General features: G+C 47.4%; 1 protein-coding gene across 3 annotated transcripts in view; it reads right to left on the bottom strand.

Annotated features, from left to right (window-relative positions):
- The window catches only part of LOC111159392 (stromal interaction molecule 1), a 188,181-nt gene extending 176,542 nt beyond the window's left edge, over nt 1-11,639 (bottom strand). Inside the window, exon 1 of one of the 3 annotated variants that reach the window (XM_022521813.1) lies at nt 11,034-11,633. In XM_022521813.1, the coding sequence (XP_022377521.1) occupies nt 11,034-11,172 (139 nt within the window). In that variant the 5' untranslated portion in view covers nt 11,173-11,633. Of the gene's footprint in view, nt 1-11,033 lie in introns of all 3 variants that reach the window. The other 2 variants (XM_022521811.1, XM_022521814.1) reach the window with 2 other exon arrangements.
- Between the last annotated feature and the right edge of the window lie 8,597 nt (nt 11,640-20,236).

The following is a 20,236-nucleotide window of genomic DNA, read 5'->3' on the forward strand; positions in this document are numbered from 1 at the left end:
TTGGCAAATATGGACACATTTGTTTTAACATACACAGTAGTGATGAGAGTTCTGAGAGCTTCCTGAGAGGCCTGAGATAACCCAGAGAGGCCGAAAGGGAGCAGAGCTACTGAATCACCCTGGAGAGAATTAGAAGCACATGAGATCTGGAAGCCTGCCTGCCGGCTTGCCAGTGAGATTTCTGGTCATTACCTAAGCCAGAACTGCACATTAGGCAGCCAGGAGCTCCGTAGAATGTGGCCAACAGAGGAAAGGGACAGATCTGTCCTCGCTGGGCCATGCTGGCAGCACAGCTGACTCTCTTAAACTTTTGCCTCCTCTACCAAGTCTCCCTGGAGGAAAGTGCCCGGGAGGAAAGCTGCTGTGATGTCCGCTCAGGCTGGAGTTCTCTGAGGTCCGGGGAGTTCCAGAATCAGAGATAAAGTTTTAAAAGCCAGCAGAAAAGAAGTCTCCCCCCTCCATCCCACAACCCAGGCTAAGAAAAGCAGTTAAAGTGTATTCTGTTCATTTGGCTGCCTCAAGTATGACCTGAGGTAAACCCATGTGGACCATGGAACCAAAGACAGGGACAGCAGGACCCAAGGAAGGCCTGTCCACAGGACTCATGTCAGCCCTCTCGGAGCACAGCCCTGCTGCAGCCACCTGCTCAGGTAGCCATCGCTGTGGCAAACAAAACCTGCTAGCCAGGGACGCCTGAGTGGCTTAGCCGGTTAAGCATCAGCCTTCGGCTGGGGTTGTGATCCCAGGGTTCTGGGATCTGGTTGGGTTGCGCATCAGGCTCCTTGCTTGGCAGGGAGTCTGCTTCTCCCTCTGCCTCTGCTTGCCACTCCCCCTGCCTGTGTGTGCGCTCGCTCGCTCTCTCTCTCTCTCTCTCTCTTTCTGACAAGTAAATAAAACCTTTAAAAATTTTATTTAAAAAAAAAACAAAAACAAAAACCTGTTAGCCAGAATCCAGAGCCAAACCATTCCCCAGTGTAACTAATAGCTGTTGTCAAGCACAGCTTCAGTACATCCTCCACAAATAGGGACAAAATACTAGGGACAAAAAAATCCTCAGAAAACCCACCATGTGAATTCTACCCCTACTCTCAGAGCACTCTGCCTAAGCTTTTCTTTGGAACTGATACCACATTATCCAGCATTCTCCCTTCGTGCCTACTCAATCCAAGGATGCACTCATTGCTATCCACCAGCTACCTACTGAGCACACAGTCTCTGACCAGCACGGTGAGAGATACTAAGGATATGTACTACGGCCAACAAATCACACATGGCTCTTGTCTTCAAGACAGAGGAAAAGATGCAACATGAAACAAATGAAAAAAAAATCAGAAACAAAACCAAAAAAAATGGCTTTAAAATCTATATAACACTTTCATATAAATTAACTCTCTTTTAACCCCATTTTTCAAGTGAGAACCCTATAGTTTGGGTCCTACAGCCAATAAGGACTTCAGCCAGTGCTCTTGATTCTAGAGCAGGCTTATCTCTTGCTTCAAGAGGCTTGAGCAGGGTGTGAAGTGCCCAGAGTAGTAGAGACCCCAAGCGCCCCAAGAGCTTGATGGGAGAGAGAGGGAACTCGTGGCTAGTATTATCAGGGAACACTTCCCAGAGGACTGAGAGGTTAGGTAGGAAGAAAGGAGGAGAGGGGGGGCATTCTGGGAGGAGAGTACAATGACATAAGTAAAGGTAAAAGAGAAACACGGTGAGGTTCTGCAGACCAGGATAAAGAAAATAGAGTGGCTGGGCCAAAGCCCAGAGAGAGGAACAGAGGCAGATGAAGAAGGCCAAGTGGTCTGGGACAAGAAGCCTGGGTGGAGAAGGAAACTACCACCCACCAAGGGATTTTAGAGGCTGCACCATCTTTACCCCAAGCTCCCCAGCAGAAGACTAAAGTACAGGGCTGCTGGCTCATTTCAGGTTTTCTGCGCATGGTCTCTCGTGAAATAAACCTGCTCCACTCCAACAAATGTGACAGGGCCATAGCCATCCCTCTGCAGGTCCCCTCGCCCCAGCAAGTTATGCCAACACAGGCAAGGCTTTGTCAAATTCTCAGGGCCCAAAGAGCTTCCCCTTGGCACTTTCCAGGTGTCCCACAAAGCTCTAGACACATTTACCCTGCCTGGGGAGGCCCCAAGTCCATACATAGTGCAAGAGGCTGAGCCAAACACCACTGAGACACACAGCACAGTGGCTGGACGCTCCTCCTTCGGGGAGCCTGCTCCTCACGTCCCAAGAGACAGAGATCCCTCTTCACCCTGAACTGAAATCCCAAGGGAGTGGTACAGAATGCAGACAGATATTAGACACCCTTTGCCACAGATCCTCCTGGGCTCCCTTTCCTGGGCCTTATATGAAAGCTCTCTAGCTGTGCAGGAAACTCAGAAACAGTGCTTGGCGCTGGCTTTGTATACTCCCAATTCTGCCCAGCCCAATTTCTGTGAACATGATACAATATTGCGAACTGCTTTCTAGTTCTCCTCTGTATAGGTCTCAGACCCCCTAACAATCCACACTGGCTGTGTTAGGGCAGAGGGACTCTAGCACAGAGTAGAAATAGTATGTGAATAAGAATCAGACAAAATTAGATTCTAGCCCAGGCTAAGACATTGGGCAAGTTTCGTTACTCTCACGTGGAAAACAGGAGAGATGGTCCTTAAAAGCCCTTCAGCTTTGACATACTAGGATGTTAAGTCCTAGCACCTAACACCAATGACCTAAAAGGTCATAGTAAGTTTTTCGTCTGTCAGTATGTAAGTTCCAAGTCAATGCCACTTATAAGTCTAGCTCTTTGAGGCCAAGATGGCATGGTAAAGTCTCCAAGGTCAGTAGATGTACAATGGGCTTCAGAACTGAAGGTACCAAAATGAGGAGTTGCAAAACAAGGCTAGAAACTAGGATAAAAAGCTACTTTAGGGGGCGCCTGGGTGGCTCAGTGGGTTAAGCCGCTGCCTTCGGCTCAGGTCATGATCTCAGGGTCCTGGGATCGAGTCCCGCATCAGGCTCTCTGCTCAGCAGGGGGCCTGCTTCCCTCTCTCTCTCTCTCTCTGCCTGCCTCTCCATCTACTTGTGATCTCTCTCTCTGTCAAATAAATAAATAAAATCTTTAAAAAAAAAAAAAGCTACTTTAGGATTAGGCCTAAAATACAGGAAGAATATAAAGGGAGGGGCCATGCCAACTCTACATGTCAAAGCAATGAAGTCATGCATGAACCAAGAGGACACAATACCAAAGGGAGTACAGAGAGACTCCACAAAACTCTAGGAGGCAAGTAAAAGAAGTTTAAGAAAAGCTAAGAGGGCATAGTTCTTAAAAGCCATTGTTCCCAAGATCATGGCCCTAGGGTGATACCACAGGCATCTTCTTTTTACCATAGGCAGGGTAAATGTATCATGGTCCTAAGGTGATACCATTGCCTCCAATGATCCCCACCCTGCTGTTATTCACCTCCTTGTGTAAGCCCTTCACCTTGAGTATGGGCCAGACTTACTGATTTGCTTCTAACAAACAGAATATGGCAGAAGTTGTGGCATATCAGTTGCGAGATTAGGCAATAAAAAGACTGTCGCTTGGGTACTCCCTCTTGGATCACTTGTCCTGAGGGAAGCCAGCTACCGTGTCATGAAGCAGCCCAATGAAGAGTCCCATGTGGCAAGGGACCAAGGCCTGCCAACAACCACATAAATTAACTTGCAGATGTGCCACCCCCCATCAAGCCCTCAGCCCCAACCCAACAGTTTGATGCAACGTCATGAGAGACCTGAGCCAGAGGCACCCAGCTAAGCAAGCACCCAGATTCATAACCCAAAGAAACTGTGAGATAATAAATGTTTACTATTTTAAGCCTCTGCGTTTGGGGATAATTTGTTATGCACCATTACAGGCAGGGACCAGGCCATTCTGGTCAGCCATTTCAAGCCTGCAGGTGGGGCTAGGGAAGTGGTTACACCCAGTAAAAGGAAGGGGGTATGGGGGGGGGGAATAAGGTCAAATACAAGCACCGAGACTTTATCAATAGCTTCCCTACAGCCTAGAGTAAGCCCTAAATAAAAGCCTCACTTGGCTATACCCAGAGTCTATAGGTGTTTGATGGGTATACCTCAAGTTAAACAATAGAACTGTAGGAGGTTAAGAGAAGCAACTACCTTTAGAGAGGTGCTACCACAAGCAGACACTTGGATTCTAACTGAGGTTTTTCAGACCCACAAAAGCTAGGGTTGAGAGATTTTATTTATTTGACAGACAGAGATCACAAATAGGCAGGGAGGCAGGCAGAGAGAGAGGAGGAAGCAGGCTCCCCGCCGAGCAGAGAGCCCGACATAGGGCTCAATCCCAGGACCCTGGGATTATGACTCAAGATGAAGGCAGAGGCTTTAACGCACTGAGCCACCCAGGCACCCCAACAGTGAACTTTCTAAGTGAAGCTTCTTTGTTCAACATTACCTAACCCTCTCCAAGGAAAATTTTTTCAACTTCTAACCAAATGCTTAGTAAACTACCAGAGAATCAGAAGCAGAAAATAAATTCCCTTCAGTGTAGTTCTACAAACTTCATTATATACAAAGTATACTACATGCCAAGCCTTTGCTAGGAGCTTGGTGTCCTACCCTCCGGGGGGCTTACGGTATACTGAGGAAGGCAAGCACAGACACAGATAACTCCACAGGCACAGCATGGTTCTTAAGATTATAGTCTCTATCAGACTCTTGGTGATACATGACTAGTCTATTCAAACACCCTATCAACACAGCCATCACCAGACCACTGAGGCTAAAGGCTCTAAGTGCCAGATCCGTGAGGAACACATCAACAGGTAATACATTCTGATAAAACCAGCAAAGGCTTGGCACACAGATCCCCAGAGGTATAGTTCTGGTCCTACGAGTTTTTAGCAATGGGAGCAAGAACACAAATTTCTCAGCCACCAATGTGTCACTTTAAAAGACCATAATAATAGGGGCGCCTGGGTGGCTCAGTGGGTTAAGCCGCTGCCTTCAGCTCAGGTCATGATCTCAGGGTCCTGGGATCGAGCCCCACATCGGGCTCTCTGCTTGACAGGGAGCCTGCTTCCCTCTCTCTCTCTGTCTCTGCCTGCCTCTCTGTCTACTTATGATCTCTCTGTCAAATAAATAAATAAAATCTTAAAAATAAATAAATAAATAAAAATAAAAGACCATAATAATAAAAACAGGCCCATCTAATTCCAAAGTTAATGATAAAATAAGATAGATTGAAAAAGAAGAAACAGGGATGCCTGGGTGGTCCAGCCGGTTGAGCGTCTGCCTTCGGCTCAGATCATGGTCCCAGGGTCCTGGGATCAAGCCCCATGTTGGGCTCCCTGCCCAGTGGGGTGGCCTGCTTCTCCTTCTCCCTCTGCCCCTTCCCCCAGCTTGCGCTCTCTCTCCCTGTTTCTCAAATGAATAAATAAAATCTTTTTTAAAAAGAAAAAGAATAAACAGTTCTGAGCGTGGATGAAAATATCAAGTACCCTGGGTGAGCAGCACCTCCACGGGTTGAGGAAAAGTCAAAAATGTATACCAATACATGAGATGGTTTGAAAGGAAGAGAGAAAATGTGATCCATTCAAACAGGCCCTGACTGCATCTTTTCCAAACTTTAACAGAGGCTTTAGGCTGGGCACAATAAAAACAGAGATAAGTAAAGTACAACGCCTCTTCCCTTCTTCCACAGGCTTTACACTTGGGAGAGAGCAAACATATATACAAAGTTGTTATGTGTTACATCAGAAACGTATACAAAGTGTCCTGGGGGTAATAAAGAGAGCTCTGTATTGTTATTATTTTATTTCTTAAACTGTCTCCTGGGCACACGGTATTCAATGTATTATTCTTTATACCTTGTTGTATATTTTAAATATTTCATTTTTTAATCAGCAGTAGCCGCCCCCCACCGCCCAAAAAAAGAAGAAGAAGGAAAAGAAAGAAAGAGAAAGAAAGTTCTGTTGGAAGCCCAGACTTCTCTCCCTAGAATTCTGACAGCCCGAGCTGCTGTTTCCTGGAGTATCATTTCCCACAAAGGGAAACATACCACAGCATGCCCATGAAGTCATTAAGCAACGGTATCTCAAAGTTACTCAGCAGGAAATGAGGGGCCCCTTTGCTCAAACCCAAGTTCTATGGAGCCCAAGGAAACCATTTCCCTCAACAAGACCTCATCCCTTCCTTGTCAGAGAACAGGCGTTCTTAACATGAAGGCCCCACATTCCTGAGAAGCCCATGGATAGAATTCAGAGGACCCCGTGAATTTGGATGGGAAAGAAATTACATCTTTATTTCCAAATTTCTTTTACTGAAAGTTAACATTTCCTTCCATTATATCTTATGGGCAACAAACCACAGTATTCATAGCAGTACCTATGATTTTGTCACCAAAAGAAATGACATTTTCACACCACATTTATTTGTACATGTCTCAAAATAGTATTTATATTTATCACTACTTCAAAATTATGGTAGCTCTTAGCCCTGCCCCTAGATCACATATAACTGTGATCTTCCTGTCGACAGGCACTCATGCGAGGTAGCTGGCCAAGTATGAAGCAGCTATTGTTCAGCCACCAACTGTGAGACTCCATGTACTCACACTGGTGACCTGGGCATCTACAATGCCCCTTCCTCCAGCCTTCCCCACGTCAAACCACCACTCCCTCCTGGTTCCCAGGAAGCCCTCCCTAGTCACCTCAGCCAAGCCTAACCCAAACACAGCTCTCTTAATTCTTAGCCTACGCTGTCTACACTGCCTGGTTTTATGCTTCCTTAAGCCTATGCATTATGCTATATTTAATACAGAGCATGCCCCCTGCCCCCAGACTTAGACTTCTTTGGTACCCCTAAGTCTCTTCCACAGCGCAAAGTAAGCAGTAAACACTCATTATGGACTTGTGGGTTGAATAACCAATTAAGTTAGGGTCCTTGACTTGACTATCTTCATCTAGTTTGACCAATAACCCACTGTGGAACTTGTATTTGATGCTTCTTGGGATGTCAGTTCCCTCATTTGTAAAAAATAAGTGGGTTGAACTAACTGATGTTTCCACCTCTTAACTTCTGAATTAGGCAACCACTTTCTATCTCCCAAGATCTGAGAAAAAATTATGGGGGAAACTGAAATGCCTCCCCCAGCTCTCCCAGGCAGTGTTAGTCACTGCTCCTCTGGGCTCCCCACAGCCTTGTGTGTGTGTGTATACAATACCTCTATCACAGAGTTTAACACAAAGTTGTGAGAGTGTATAACCTAAGGGCTGAGGTAGAGGCAAGAGTCAGGCTGCCTGGGTTCAAATTCTAACTCTACTCCTTACTTGCTGTATAATCTTGGGTAAGTTACTTAACCTCTCTCTGATTCCATTTCCTCAAATATAAAACAGGGCTAATACTCAACACACTGGATGATAGTAAGAATTAAGTGAAAGGGCACCTGGGTGGCTCAGTGGGTTAAAGCCTCTGCCTTGGGCTCTGGTCATAATCCCAGGGTCCTGGGATTGAGCCAAGCCCCGCATCACATGGGGCTCTCTCCTCAGCAGGGAGCCTGCTTCCCCCCCAACTCTCTCTGCCTGCCTCTCTGCCTGCTTGTGATCTCTGTCTGTCAAATAAATAAATAAATAATCTTAAAAAAAAAAAAAAGAATTAGTGAAATAAAATGTTTGGAACAGTGACTGCCACACACTAAGCACTAACAAATGTTAGTTGCTATCACCGCACTGTTATTAATGTCTTCCTAGGCACTGAATTGCTCCTTGAGCTGGATCTCTGTCCTCCTCCCCTTCTCAAAACACTGCTCTGGTTACGCTTTCTTCCATAGCACCACACCATGATAAAATATTTATGTATTTATTTCCTATCTCCCCATTAGACGGTAACCTCCTTGAGGACAGAGAACATATCTGTTCTGTTCATCCTTAAATTCCTGCCACTGAACATAGCATGTGGCACAGAGCAGACACTCAAATATCTGTTAAATAAAGAGCACGTGAGCTGGTACTGTTCAGAGTTTGCTGAATAAATTAACCTAGCTAAGGAGTGATCGTCAAAGCTGAGGTGTGGGTACAGATGATGTCCTAGTTGCTCCAGGATTAGTGTGACCCTCTCCCCGCCCCAATATTAGCCTCCGCCAAGCCCCACCCACCTGCCCTTGGCCCCCATCCAGTTCCGGGAGCTACCCTCAGCTAAAATTAGCATAGCCACCAAGATGGCCAGGCCATTTATAGCCTTGGAGGCAGCAGCAACTAGCTGGGTGGGCAGACAGGGCTCTGGCCTCCCACTCCCATCAGGGGTTGATTGAGAACCCAGCCTGAAGTCCACACACTGCTTGGATGCCTATCCTCCAAGGTCCTGTTCTGGCTATACTGAGTCACACCACAGTTCTGGATCAGAGTTATCTCCCACCCTGGCAGTCACAACCTGACTCACCTGGGATCCCCCACAAACATTCTGCAGAAAACCTTTTGAGTTTCTGGAAGCAATGAGCCCAGAGTCTACGGGAGGTTCTAAGCATCAGTTTCAGGGCAGCTTCAGAAATGCAGTCCCCAGGGTGGCACACCCAGGCCCAGATCTTTACTGAGAAAATGACTTAGCACAGCTGGGTGTGCAGGAATCAAAGAGCCAGAAGGGGACAGGAATGGCCTCTCCGCTGTCAGATGAGAGGGCCTCTTAGCAGAGCACCTGCCTTCACTGCAGGAACAGGGTTTTAAGATGGACCTATACAACCAATGAGAGAAAAAAATCCAATTCTCTGGCCTCTGCAGAAGGCTCTCCAGGTGAGAAAATGACAGCCTTCTCCTTGGATCTTATCAGCTCAGTTACCAGGGCCTGCCTAAATAAATGACCAGGAAGAAAGTAACATTCTCTTGGCCCTGCCTAGCACTCCTTTAACAGGGCAGGGCCAGAGAAGATGGAAGAAATCTAAGACCTGCCTATAAGAGAGCATAAGACCCGCTTTCTTGACCTACAAAAAAGGGGCTCATACCACCTGCCATGCATTCTACTAGACTATCATGAGCCTTTTATAGGAAAAAATAGCTGTATAATTATAAAATATAAACTACAGAGAACATATAAATTGACCAGGTATGCCAAAGACGATTAGAGAAATGGCAGCTTTAAGGGCAAGTAAAACTCCTGCACTCTAAGAATACATGGAGACTGGAAGGGCTACGAGGGTTCCTGGCTGCATAAGGAGCTTCTCCACAAATCCTTTAGCAGAGCCCAGTCCATAAGCCACCTCTTTGCAAAAAAAAAAAAAAGAGAGTCCCTGTCTAAGCCAAAGTCCCAGATAGGCCCAAGGGACAACCTAGAACAACAGTGCTGGGGTCCCCAGGTTCCCACAAACTATAATCATGCCTGGCACCTAGGGTCCTTCTCTAGGACTTCCCTCCCTGGGATTCAGTATTATTATGACAACAGAAACTAATTTCTGAACTGAGAGGAATCAAGGACCAAACCAGAGGCCTAAGTGGTATAATCAGCATAGCCAGGCCTCTGAGATATGCTATGAGGAGGGCTGTCCCCACAAGATCAAGTCACCTCGTGGTTCTGAGGGATGCTGGAAGGCCTCTTACCTTAAGCACAATCTTCTCGATTGAAAGTTAATGCTTAAAATTCAGAACGTCATCACTTTAGCTCATGTCTAAAATATAAATCACCTCCCCCCCTCCAAAAATATTCATTTTATCTCAGGCACTCATATTTTAGGGTGAGAAAAGGATATTTCAGCCTAATAAGCAGGACTGTCACTGACACAGCAGAGATGTTCCTAGGTTCTACTTCACAGTTTGATCTACATCTGCCTACTAGACTTTCCCCTCACAGCCCAACGAAAATCTAGCTTTGAGCTACATTTCCGGGGCCAAGGAGATACCTTATGGAGGAACAGGATTCATCTGCAAGAAAGACCAATCTTCAAAACAACAGCCTAGGTCCTATGCTTGTTGCAGGGCAACCCTACTTGGAACTCAGCCTTCAGGTACACCCAGCCCAATCAAAGAAGTTAAAAGAGGGGGTTTTCCGAGAAAGGGTCTACCATCAAAGCCAGCATCTGGATCCATCCATAAAACTTCCCAGCCACCATGACCTATGTTTCCTTTCCCTCCTTCTATCAGTGGGTATCACTGAGCAGTCACCTCATTAAAACTCAGCTATAAACTCTCCCTAATCTGCAGCCCACTGCTTTGGATAGAACACAGTACCAGGGTGAGAGAAACGAGGAAAGACCACCAAATTCCTTCTAAGCCTTGTGTAAAACAACTGAATTTTAAAAGTATTCTTTTCTTTTGCATTCTGCAACAGAACTCCAGGGCTCCTGATATCTAACAAGGCTCCATGAGTACATAAAGAAAAACAGGACAGGTCAAAAATATCATAGAATTCCTACCCTCATCCGTCAGAAGAAATACAATAAATCAACAAGTGGCCCCAGAAATTATACCATACCCACAATAAGAAAAATCCATTTACCTCCCTAGTGGTAAATAGTATTCGACCTAACGAACTACCGTGATATTTCAAATGGGATTGCTAAAAGACAGCAGATTACCTAAGGGAAGGGAAGGACTAAGTTTCCCACGCTTGTTGGAACCGAAAGGCACACCTCAACACCAAGCTATAGGGCAACAGAGTTGGCCCAGCCCTGACTTTCCCTGCCCAACCCAAGTAGCCTCAACCTCCCCTGTGCTGACAAGTGCTGAAACTGGCCAAGAGCAAATAGACGTATCATCTGCTTAGGCCATTCTTCCAGAAAAGTAGTCCTGAGAATGGGTCCTGGCTTGCTGATCTGAAAGGCCAAGGTGCCCCAAAGGCCAACCCCTTCTCACTACCAATAGAAGACATTCTGGGGAGAGAGGAGGAAAGTTGCTTGCCAGGGACAGAGACATTAGCCACGGCTCCTGAACAGAAAGAACTCCTTGCACTGCTGAGAACAGGCAGTGCTATCACCCGCACATGCAGAAACCTAAGGTTCAACTTGCCCCTCGTTCTCAGTCAACGCTCCCAGCCCACTCCAGCCCGTGGCAAGGCCTTACCTGCTGCAGTGGACTCCTCGGAACTAGCCCCCGAGCCAGCTCCCGTCGCCTTCTCGCTGTGGCTATGGCTGAAGCTCTGGCCGTGATGCAGGAGAAGCCCCCAGAGGAGCCACAGGGCAACACGGGCGCACACATCCATGACTCCAAGTCTCAGTCAACATGCGCCTGATGTGGACACCCGGGATCCCAGAGCAAAGCCGGGAGCCCAGAAGTGTAGCCGACAGTCCTGGAACCCCAGGCAAGATGCCCTCGAGGCGCCGCAGCTGTCCAGGCACCCGCCGGCCTGCCTCCTACGACAGCCAAAGGTCAAGTGCTCCAAGTTTGGGCACGGGAGGAGGGCGGGTTCCTCCGTTCCAACAGTGGGTCCGCCGGAGCTGCGGCGGCCTGAGCGCCGAGTCTGCTCCAGCCGCTTCCGGAGAGTTGGTACAGGGTGGCTGCGGGGCTGCTGTCAGCTCCGCAGCGGGCTACACCTCTGCGGGAGGAGGCGGACTGGCGGGATCTCCCGCGGGCACCGGAGTGGGGGAGGAAGGGAAGAGAGGGGAAGAAGGGGGCACCTGGCCTCTCCCCGCCGAGTAGCCGCGAGCAGCACAGGCTCGGAGAGGGCGTGCAACTCGCAGGTCCCCGCGGGCGCGGGCGGCTCCGGGATCCCAGGCCTCCTAGGCCGAGGTCGGCGCCCCCGCCCAGTCCCGTGCCCAGGCGGCCCGCGGTGCCCAGGTTCAGCAGGCGGACGCGCAGTGGCCAGGCCCGGGACAGCGGCTCCCTGGCAGGCTGGCGGGCGGCGCGGGGCGGGCCCGGGGCGGGCGGGGGCGTGCTCTCCTGCAGGCCCGCCCCGCGCCGCCCGGCCCCCAGCGAAGCCCGGCCCGCCCCAGCGCCGGGCTTATCCCGGAATAACCTGTTAGAGGCAGCTGCTGGGTGCCCTCAGCCCGCGGTGGGCTCTCCCCGCCCCCGGTCCGCACTGGTGTCTGCAGGACCCCTTCCCGCGCCAAGGGTCGGGTCCCGGCCTCCCCTTCCCCCAAGGGAATCTCTCCCGCTCTAACCGCCCGCGGATGGGCGGGCGCGCCCCGGACACGCAGTTGCTCAGGTAACCCAGGCCTGCAGCGACGGCGACAGTAACTGCCCTGCCCGATCTCCGGGCCTCGGTGCTGCTCCACTCGCCTCAGCTCTAAAGCCGGGCTGGACAGAGACCCCCGGCACAACGATTGCAATCCCGGGATGCCTGAAGCGACAACTGCCTGGCCCGGATGGGCCGGGGGCACGCTCCCAGCCCCCCACTTCGGGCCGGCTTTCAGGCTCCGCCCTCCCTCCGCGCCGCGCAGCCAATCAGCTTCCTCCTCCCTGCAGTTTAGGAACCTGCGCTCTTAGTCATCCGCGCGCAGCGGCCCCTGGCGGGCAAATCTGGGTGCTGCACACAGGACTCGAGCTCCTGGGAGGCCCAGCCCCTTTGCGGAGGGTTTGGAGAGTGAAGCAAGGATCCGCCCCAGGGCAACCTATTAGGGACTGAGAGTGTTTTCAGAGGAAATGATGCTAGAAAACAAAATGAAACGTCCAAAACACTATAGTTAAAATTGCCCTACGCATCCCTTAAGTCTCGGCTAAAGGACCCCAACAGCCCATCTGCTGACCCCCACCTTCCTGCCACATTCAAGAGAAGTCGGATGCGCTCCTTTAACTGTCACCGTCCGTTTTCCTACCTGCCCCTCAAATCCCCTCCCCTTTGAGGTTTTTGTGGGTAGGACCCGTGACTGGTTCCTCTCTGCCTCTCACTCTCCCAGCTTTCCGTGTCGGTTGGAGAAGGTGTTAGCGACTTAGAATGAGTGCCCCAGTGAAGAGAGAGCAGCGCCAGGGCCTCCTTCAACAGAGCCTGCATTTCCTGTTCTCTCTTGAGTATGCTGTCAGCAGATCTTTACTAAAACCTGCTCTGTGCCCTACCCTATCCTTGGCACCGGAGGCAGGAGAAGGAATTGGGCACAGTCTCTCCTCTGACTGACAGTGCTAAGCCAGCTACCTGTTCTGAGAGAGCCCTCGGAAGACCAGGAACATGGATTTACCCAACAGCTGTCTGGCTTAAGGGTTAGACAGCTGATATAAAAATACACTTATAACGTCATCTACTACCGCTCTCCCCACTCTCAAGCTCCAGTCACACTGGCCTTCTTTAAGTTCCTCAAACACACTGAACCTTCACCACCCCGCCTTTGTATCTGCTGTTGCTTCTGCCTGAAACACTCTCCCCTCTACCTCCAGCTCCGGGTATAACGGCTCTCTCCTTCTTCCAGATACAATTCAAGGTCTCCTCCTCAAAAACTTCCACTTCTAACCAAGCCTTGGGTCCAGAATTGGACCTTACAGATGTCTGCCTCCCTCCGCCCCCATAAGATTGAGTTTTCAGAGGTCAGGGGGTTGTGTCTTATTCATCTCTGAGAAAGGAGGATCCAGTCATAGGCCCTGCACATAGTAAGTTCTCACTAAAAGCTGGTAGATGAATTAATTCATTTGATCACTAAAATATTTATTGAATAACAACTCTGTGCTGGGAAACTGTCCAGAACAGAAGATGAGCCCCTGACCTAAGTTCTACTAGACCTATGCTCTGAGTCAGGGGCCTTAAGCTCAAATGGCAAAGTTGGCAGAGAGATAATACAATTCAGAGAAGTAGGGGGGGTAATAGGGAGTGGTAGGGACTATGGCACACTGGAGAGCAGGCAGGAAGGTGAACTCAGTATTTAAGAGAAGATGGAAAGCTGGACTTTTACATGACATAGCACTTTTTTTAGTACTAGCAATTAATTTTTAAAAGTAAAAAGCCCTGGGACACCTGGGTTGCTCAGTGGTTTAAGTATCTGCCTTTGGCTCAAGTCATGATCCCAGGGTCCTGGGATTGAGTCCTGCATTGGGATTCTTGCTCAGCAGGTAACCTGCTTCTCCCTGTGCCTGTGCTCCTCCATCTTGTGCTTGTGCTGTCTCTCTCTATCTCTCCGGTGGGTGGGTGGGGGGGATGTCTTATAAAAATAAATAAATAAGTAAATAAAAAGCCCTATATGGACCATATAAACACATTTGCGGTTTAAATTAGTCACTCAGCTTGCTAGTTTGTCACTTCTGCCTAAGTCAACTTGGCCTGTTCACTCATTTGCCTAAGAGAACAGCCCAGAAAAAAAGAAAGTAAAACATGTTTAACTTCCTTTAAACTCGACTGCATTATTTCTCTTAGCTACCACATGATTTTTGAAGGACTATGGGAGCATAACTCATTTGATACAAAAAGCCTGGGTCTTGAAGGCAGGAAGTGAGGCTCTGTTACCAATTCATACCAAGAACTTGAACCTGTCAGAGCAAGTTGCATTTCCTGTGAGGCTAAAATGGTGGCTGGGAACTAATAATAGAATTAGCATATGAGGTGCCTGGCTGGCTCAGTCAGTAGAACATGGAACTCTTGATCTCGGGGTCGGGAGTTCAAGCCTAACATTGGGTGTGGGGCCTACTTAATTTTAGAAAGAAAGAAGGAAGGAAGAAAGGAAGGAAGGAAAGAAAGAAAAAGAAAGAAAGAAAGAAATTAGCATACAATCCCAGCAATTCCACTCCTGGATATATACTCAAAAAATTGAAAACAAGAGGATGCCTGGGTGGCTCAGTGGGTTAAGCCTCTGCCTTCAGCTCAGGTCATGATCTCAGGGTCCTGGGATCGAGTCCCACATCGGGCTCTCTGCTCAGCAGGGAGCCTACTTCCCTCCTTTCTCTCTCTCTGCCTGCTTCTCTGCCTACTTGTGATCTCTCTCTGTCAAATGAATAAATAAAAATCTTTTTTAAAAAATTGAAAACAGGGTCTCAAAGAGATATTTGTACACCCATGTTCATAACAGTACTATTCACAATAGCCAAAAGGTAGAATCTAAATGGACAGACAAATGAATAAACAAAATGTGGTATATACATACAGCGGAATATTATTCAGCCTTAAAAGGGAAGAAAATTCTACATTCTACAACATGGATGAAACTTGAGGTTCATTATGCTAAGTAAAATAAGCTGGTCACAAAATGTAAATTCTATATAATTCTACTTTATGAGGTACCTAAAGTAGTCAAATTCAGAGAGACAGAGAGTAGGATAGTAATTGCCAGGAGAGGATAGAGAATTGTTTAATGGATATAGTTCAATATTTCAAGCTGGTTGCATAACAATGCAAATGTACTTAACATGACTGAACTGTACATTTAAAAATGGTGAAGAAGGGGCACCTGGATGGCTCAGTCGGTTAAGCCTTTGCCTTTGACTCAGGTCCTGATCCCAGGATCCTGGGAATGAGCCTCCACTGGGTTCCCTGCTCGGCAGGGGAGCCTGCTTCTCCCTCTCTCTCTGCCTCTCCCCTCTGTTCATGCTCTCTCTCTATCTCTCTCTCTCTCTCTCTCTCTCTCAAATAAATAAATAAAATCTTTAGAGAAAAAAAAAAGCCGGTTCCCCTCTGGATCTCAGTATCCCCAACTCAGGATATATAAGTACCAGATTTTTTTTTTTTTTTAAGATCATAGTCTTCTTTTTTTTTTTTTAATTTTATTTATTTATTTGTTAGAGAGAGAGCATGAGCACAGGCAGACAGAGTGGTAGGCAGAGGCAGAGGGAGAAGCAGGCTCACCGCCGAGGCAAGGAGCCCGACGTGGGACTCGATCCCAGGACACTGGGGTCATGACCTGAGCCGAAGGCAGCCACTCAACCAACTGAGCCACCCAGGCATCCCTAAGTACCAGATTATTAATTCAGCTTGGCCTTAATATTCTACAAAACAGGAAAATGCTGAGACCTCATGGATCTTCCTGGATCTGAAGTTTTGACTCTCACTTCAGTAGTCCCTATGTTGGGTCCTCACATGAGTATAGCCTCTGTAAGAATACCTCATCACATTATAAATCTCAAGAGGAAACAGAGAGCTTTTTGTTTCCCCCATCTGTCTATTTTAAACCTAAACACCAAGCCTTTACCATACACCAGGTGTATCTTACTTGAATTGCTCTTAGGGCCCTGCTCCTGAAATTCTGCAGATGTTGGTTAAATCAAATTGGATTAACAATTCTCGTGCCTCTATGCTACTCTTTGCCAGAGCTGTCATATCAAACATCTTCTCTCCTTCACAAGAGCTCTGCTGGGTAAGACAAGGCTATACTCATTACAGATAAAGAAACTAAGGCTGAGGCCACCACACCAAACTCTGTCCTTTGGAATTTTCTCTCTATCCTGCAAGTCTTAGCTCCAGTGAAAGAAAAGCATCCGTGCCTTGAACAATGATGACAGCACAGCATGAACCAAAAGTTGTGATTAGTTAAAAAAAAAAAAAAAAAAGACCCAGCTCAAAAGTCACCCTTTCCTTCCTTCACCTCCTTGCCTGTCTTGCCTGACTTGCCCTATGTCTCCAGTCTTCTGCTATATCTTATAGCTGAATACGATCTTATACTTATGATCTCATAAGTATCTATCTTCTCCATTAGCTTCTGCGTTCATCAGGGACTGAATTTTATTTATCTTCATACTCTCCAGGGCTAGGACTTGAACCAGTGCAAAGCTGGTACTCAATAAAAGTGCATAAATGAATGATGTGTGTTCTCTATGAACTGTCATATCTCTAGCTGTCATTCCTCTACACCACAGGGTTTCTGGTTACGGAAAGCTTTCATTTGGAAAATGACTATCTTCAGTAGAAGTGCAATAAAGGGTCCTAAATCTGCCCGCAAAAGTTTTTCGAGTTTGGGCTGTGTTATCAGTGGCGCCCCCTGGTGTCCAAAAATTGCAAGTACAGCTATCACTGAGAAACCGCCCAGGTTCTGGCTGGGTATGAACGAATGAGTAGAGATTTTGGCTTCTAGCAATTCTTCTCAAACTAGTTTCACAAAGAAAATCGTCTACTCTTCCAAAATCAGGTCTAGGATCTTAGAACCAATGTTCATTTATTGATTTAACATATACTGAGCACCTGTTCATAATAATCCAGTACCTACCCTCCAAGAGCTCATTTGGGAGGGAAATCTCTATATGAACAGTAATTAGCACTTGTTGATAATGTCTTGAGAGGAATTGGTTCAGGGTCAGGTGAGTGAGCACAAAGGAGGAGCAAGTAACTGCCTAAAGCAATCCGAGGGTGTGCAGAGGCACACAGCTGGGGTGAGGGGGAGGGGTTCTGGAATCAGATTGCCTAGATTCACATCCTGGCTCTGTGGCCTGACCACACAAACTGAATTGTTCCTGGAACACACCAGGGCTGAAGAAGGAGGAATTTCCAGAGGGGTTATGACAAACCAGGTGGGTACCACCCAGTTTGGAGAACCTCAAGGATGCAAAATTGCCGGAGGCAAACAGGGCAACTGTTGTTCCACCTGCCTGGGAGGAGGGACCCTCCTAGAAGATAGGGCAAGGCCCTAGCCCTTCCTCTGCGCAACTAGTTAGTTCCTCAGAGGGAATCAGGAACAATGGATCAGAAAATGCAACTCTAGAGCTCTGTTTCATTTGTCACTTCCTCTGTTTGTTCTTTTTGCTATCTCCAGTCTCACTCATTATCTTCCCAAGTCACGAAATGGGACATCAGGCCCGTTTGCGGGGGTTAGCAATGAAGAAGAGTAATGAGGGGAGACTCCTATTTCTCCTCCTAAGGTAGGATGAGAGGTAACACCAGGGAATCAAGAGGAGCCCCACCAGAGACAAAGGAATACTCAGATTTAGGGTAAGTCTGAAGAGGCTGTGACTGACACTGAGCAGAAGACCCTTGTGAGCCCCTGGTGAGCTACAGGAAATGCAGCTCATACAGACTAGGCTGGAAAGACCTGTTCAGAAGAGACCAGGGCAGAGGCGAAAACATTTCAAGGCTCTTTTCCTCCTCCTTTCTTGTCTCTGTCCTGCTCTTCTAGGGGAATCAAGTCATGGGCATACAGAGAAATTAATGTTTGTTGCACCCTGGGCAATCTGGTAGGCATTCTACTTGCATTCTTTCATGAATCCTCACAATCCCACAAAGCCCATAGTATTGTCATTCCCATTTTAAAATGGAACTAAATGGTTCCTATGCTCTTACAGCACATAATCAACTGTTTAAGATCTATCTCCCTTGCTAGTTATATCAGAATAGGAACTTATCTATGTTTTCACCACTGCGTCATTAGCATGTGACATTATACCTAGCCCAGAGAAGGTTTTCAATAAATACAGTACAGGGAATGAATGCAAGAGTTCATGTGACTTGTCAAAGGCCACGATGAAAATGGTACAACTAGGATTTGAATCCTGGACTGTCTGGCTTCAGAACCTGCCTATGATCTCTCTGTTTTACCAGCCGCCCCCCACCAGGTACTTTCATACATTGTCTCTCTTCTGAATGTCCCAGCTGGTGTCCTTGCTTCTCAGCTGCTTGTGAGCACAAACATAAACCATCTACCAAGAGCTCACCTACTTGGGAAAAGCAAGTGAGAGAGTAGGAAGAAGAAACAGCCCTTTGGATCCTGTGCCCTCTTCCTATACTCCAGCTAAGCGTCTTCCTCCTCCAAGAACCCTTTGCAGATATTTGAGAATGTCCCACCCCATTACCTGTCTCACATTCCTGTGGCCTTATTGGCCCATCCTATATCTGTGCCTTAAAAGTGGTTCTAAGTCACCTGGCCTCTAATGGTTCTACACGGATCAGTGTTTTTTTTTCTTTTTTTCTCAGATCAGTGCTTTTTTACCTCAATTTTATTCCACAGATGTGTGCTGAAGACAAATGGGTGCTCAGGCCTGCCTGTGCCAGGCCCAGTGGGTGAACACAAAGATGAATCAGACACAACCTCAAAGGACTTACAGTCAGTGGGGAAGACAGACATCAGGCACAGATACAATTAACTAAAGCACAAAGCAAGATGACCTAAATGGTATCAAAGCATTATGAGCAATAAGCTACACGCATAAGCCTTAATTACTTTATTATTCTAAAGAGTGTATCATAGAAAGTCAGAGCTCAAAGGTAGCATATGACTTAACCCCTTGCTTCCCAGTGGAGGAATCTGAGACCTAGAAAAGGATGAGGCCTAATGCAAAGTCTCAGTAGCCAGACTGGCTGAGCCAAGACTAGACTTCAGGTCCTCTGAAGCCCCGCCCAGGGCTCTTTCTGCTTCCTCTGGTATCTTCATATGCAGCAGCCCCTATCCCACCAGACCATGAAATCCTCAAAGTCAAGTCAGTTTCTCACACCTAAGCAAGCTGAACCAGGGCCAGCCATCCCCATTATCAAGGGCTCTGGAAATTCAGTCTGACCCTAGGCAGCCAATCCAGCCTTGTGGTCTACTGCGTATAATGTGTATGTACTGTATGTACCCTATTCCTACCACTATGCTTCTAAAATTGATTTTCAAGTATTTTTTGCAGGAAACTTTTTATAAAAATAAGATCTTGGGGCACCTGAGTGGCGCAGTCAGTTGAGGTCCCCACTCTAGGCTAGAGTCATGATCTCGGGCTCTGTGGTCAGTGCAGAGTCTGCTTGGGATTGTCTGTTCCTCTCCCTCTGTCCCCCCACCCATGCTCTCAATCTCTCTCAAGTAAATAACCGTATTTTTTTTTTAATCTCTTTATCCAGAACACTAGAATAAAAATCAGATAAAAGCAAACTAACTGGTTGAAAAGAAGGGAGGCCAGAGCCCCACTATTTTCCTGCTTTCAAGTTCTGGGAAGGGAACTCTGGGAACTCAGCTCAAAAACCTTTGTTCTGAGACACAGTTTTTAGTGGCTTCATAGAAGTTGCTTTAGTATGTAGTCCTTCACTGAACCCTGTCTTTTATGGAAACTCACAATCCTATCTTCATCATCAAATGCCAAGCACCGGCCATGTACTCCTCCTAGTAGGGTACAGAAGGTAATCAGATTTTCCTTTTGTCTTTCCTGCTCTCTCCTCCAGAGAGAAGTCTGTTCCAAGTGCTATGGGGAGGGAGGAGACAAACCCAAACTCCACCTAGGAGGAACAGGATAAGCTTCCCCAGAAGGCTTGTAGAAAATGAATGCACCTACTCAGTCATCCACCAGCCTGAATCTGGTAAGACTCTCTCCTTCATTGTCCTATACCTTATCCACTAGCTGTATGTCCTATTGAGCACAGATGAGATACGTCTAGCCAAAATTCAGATGTACTGTGAGTGTAAAAGACATACCAGATTTCAAAGCCTTGGTAGAAAAAAAAGAATGTAAAATATCCCCTTCGT

The sequence above is a fragment of the Enhydra lutris genome, unplaced genomic scaffold (assembly GCF_002288905.1).
Source record: "Enhydra lutris kenyoni isolate GAN:26980312 unplaced genomic scaffold, ASM228890v2 scaffoldscaffold68, whole genome shotgun sequence".
In the NCBI taxonomy this organism is placed as follows: Eukaryota; Metazoa; Chordata; class Mammalia; order Carnivora; family Mustelidae; genus Enhydra; species Enhydra lutris.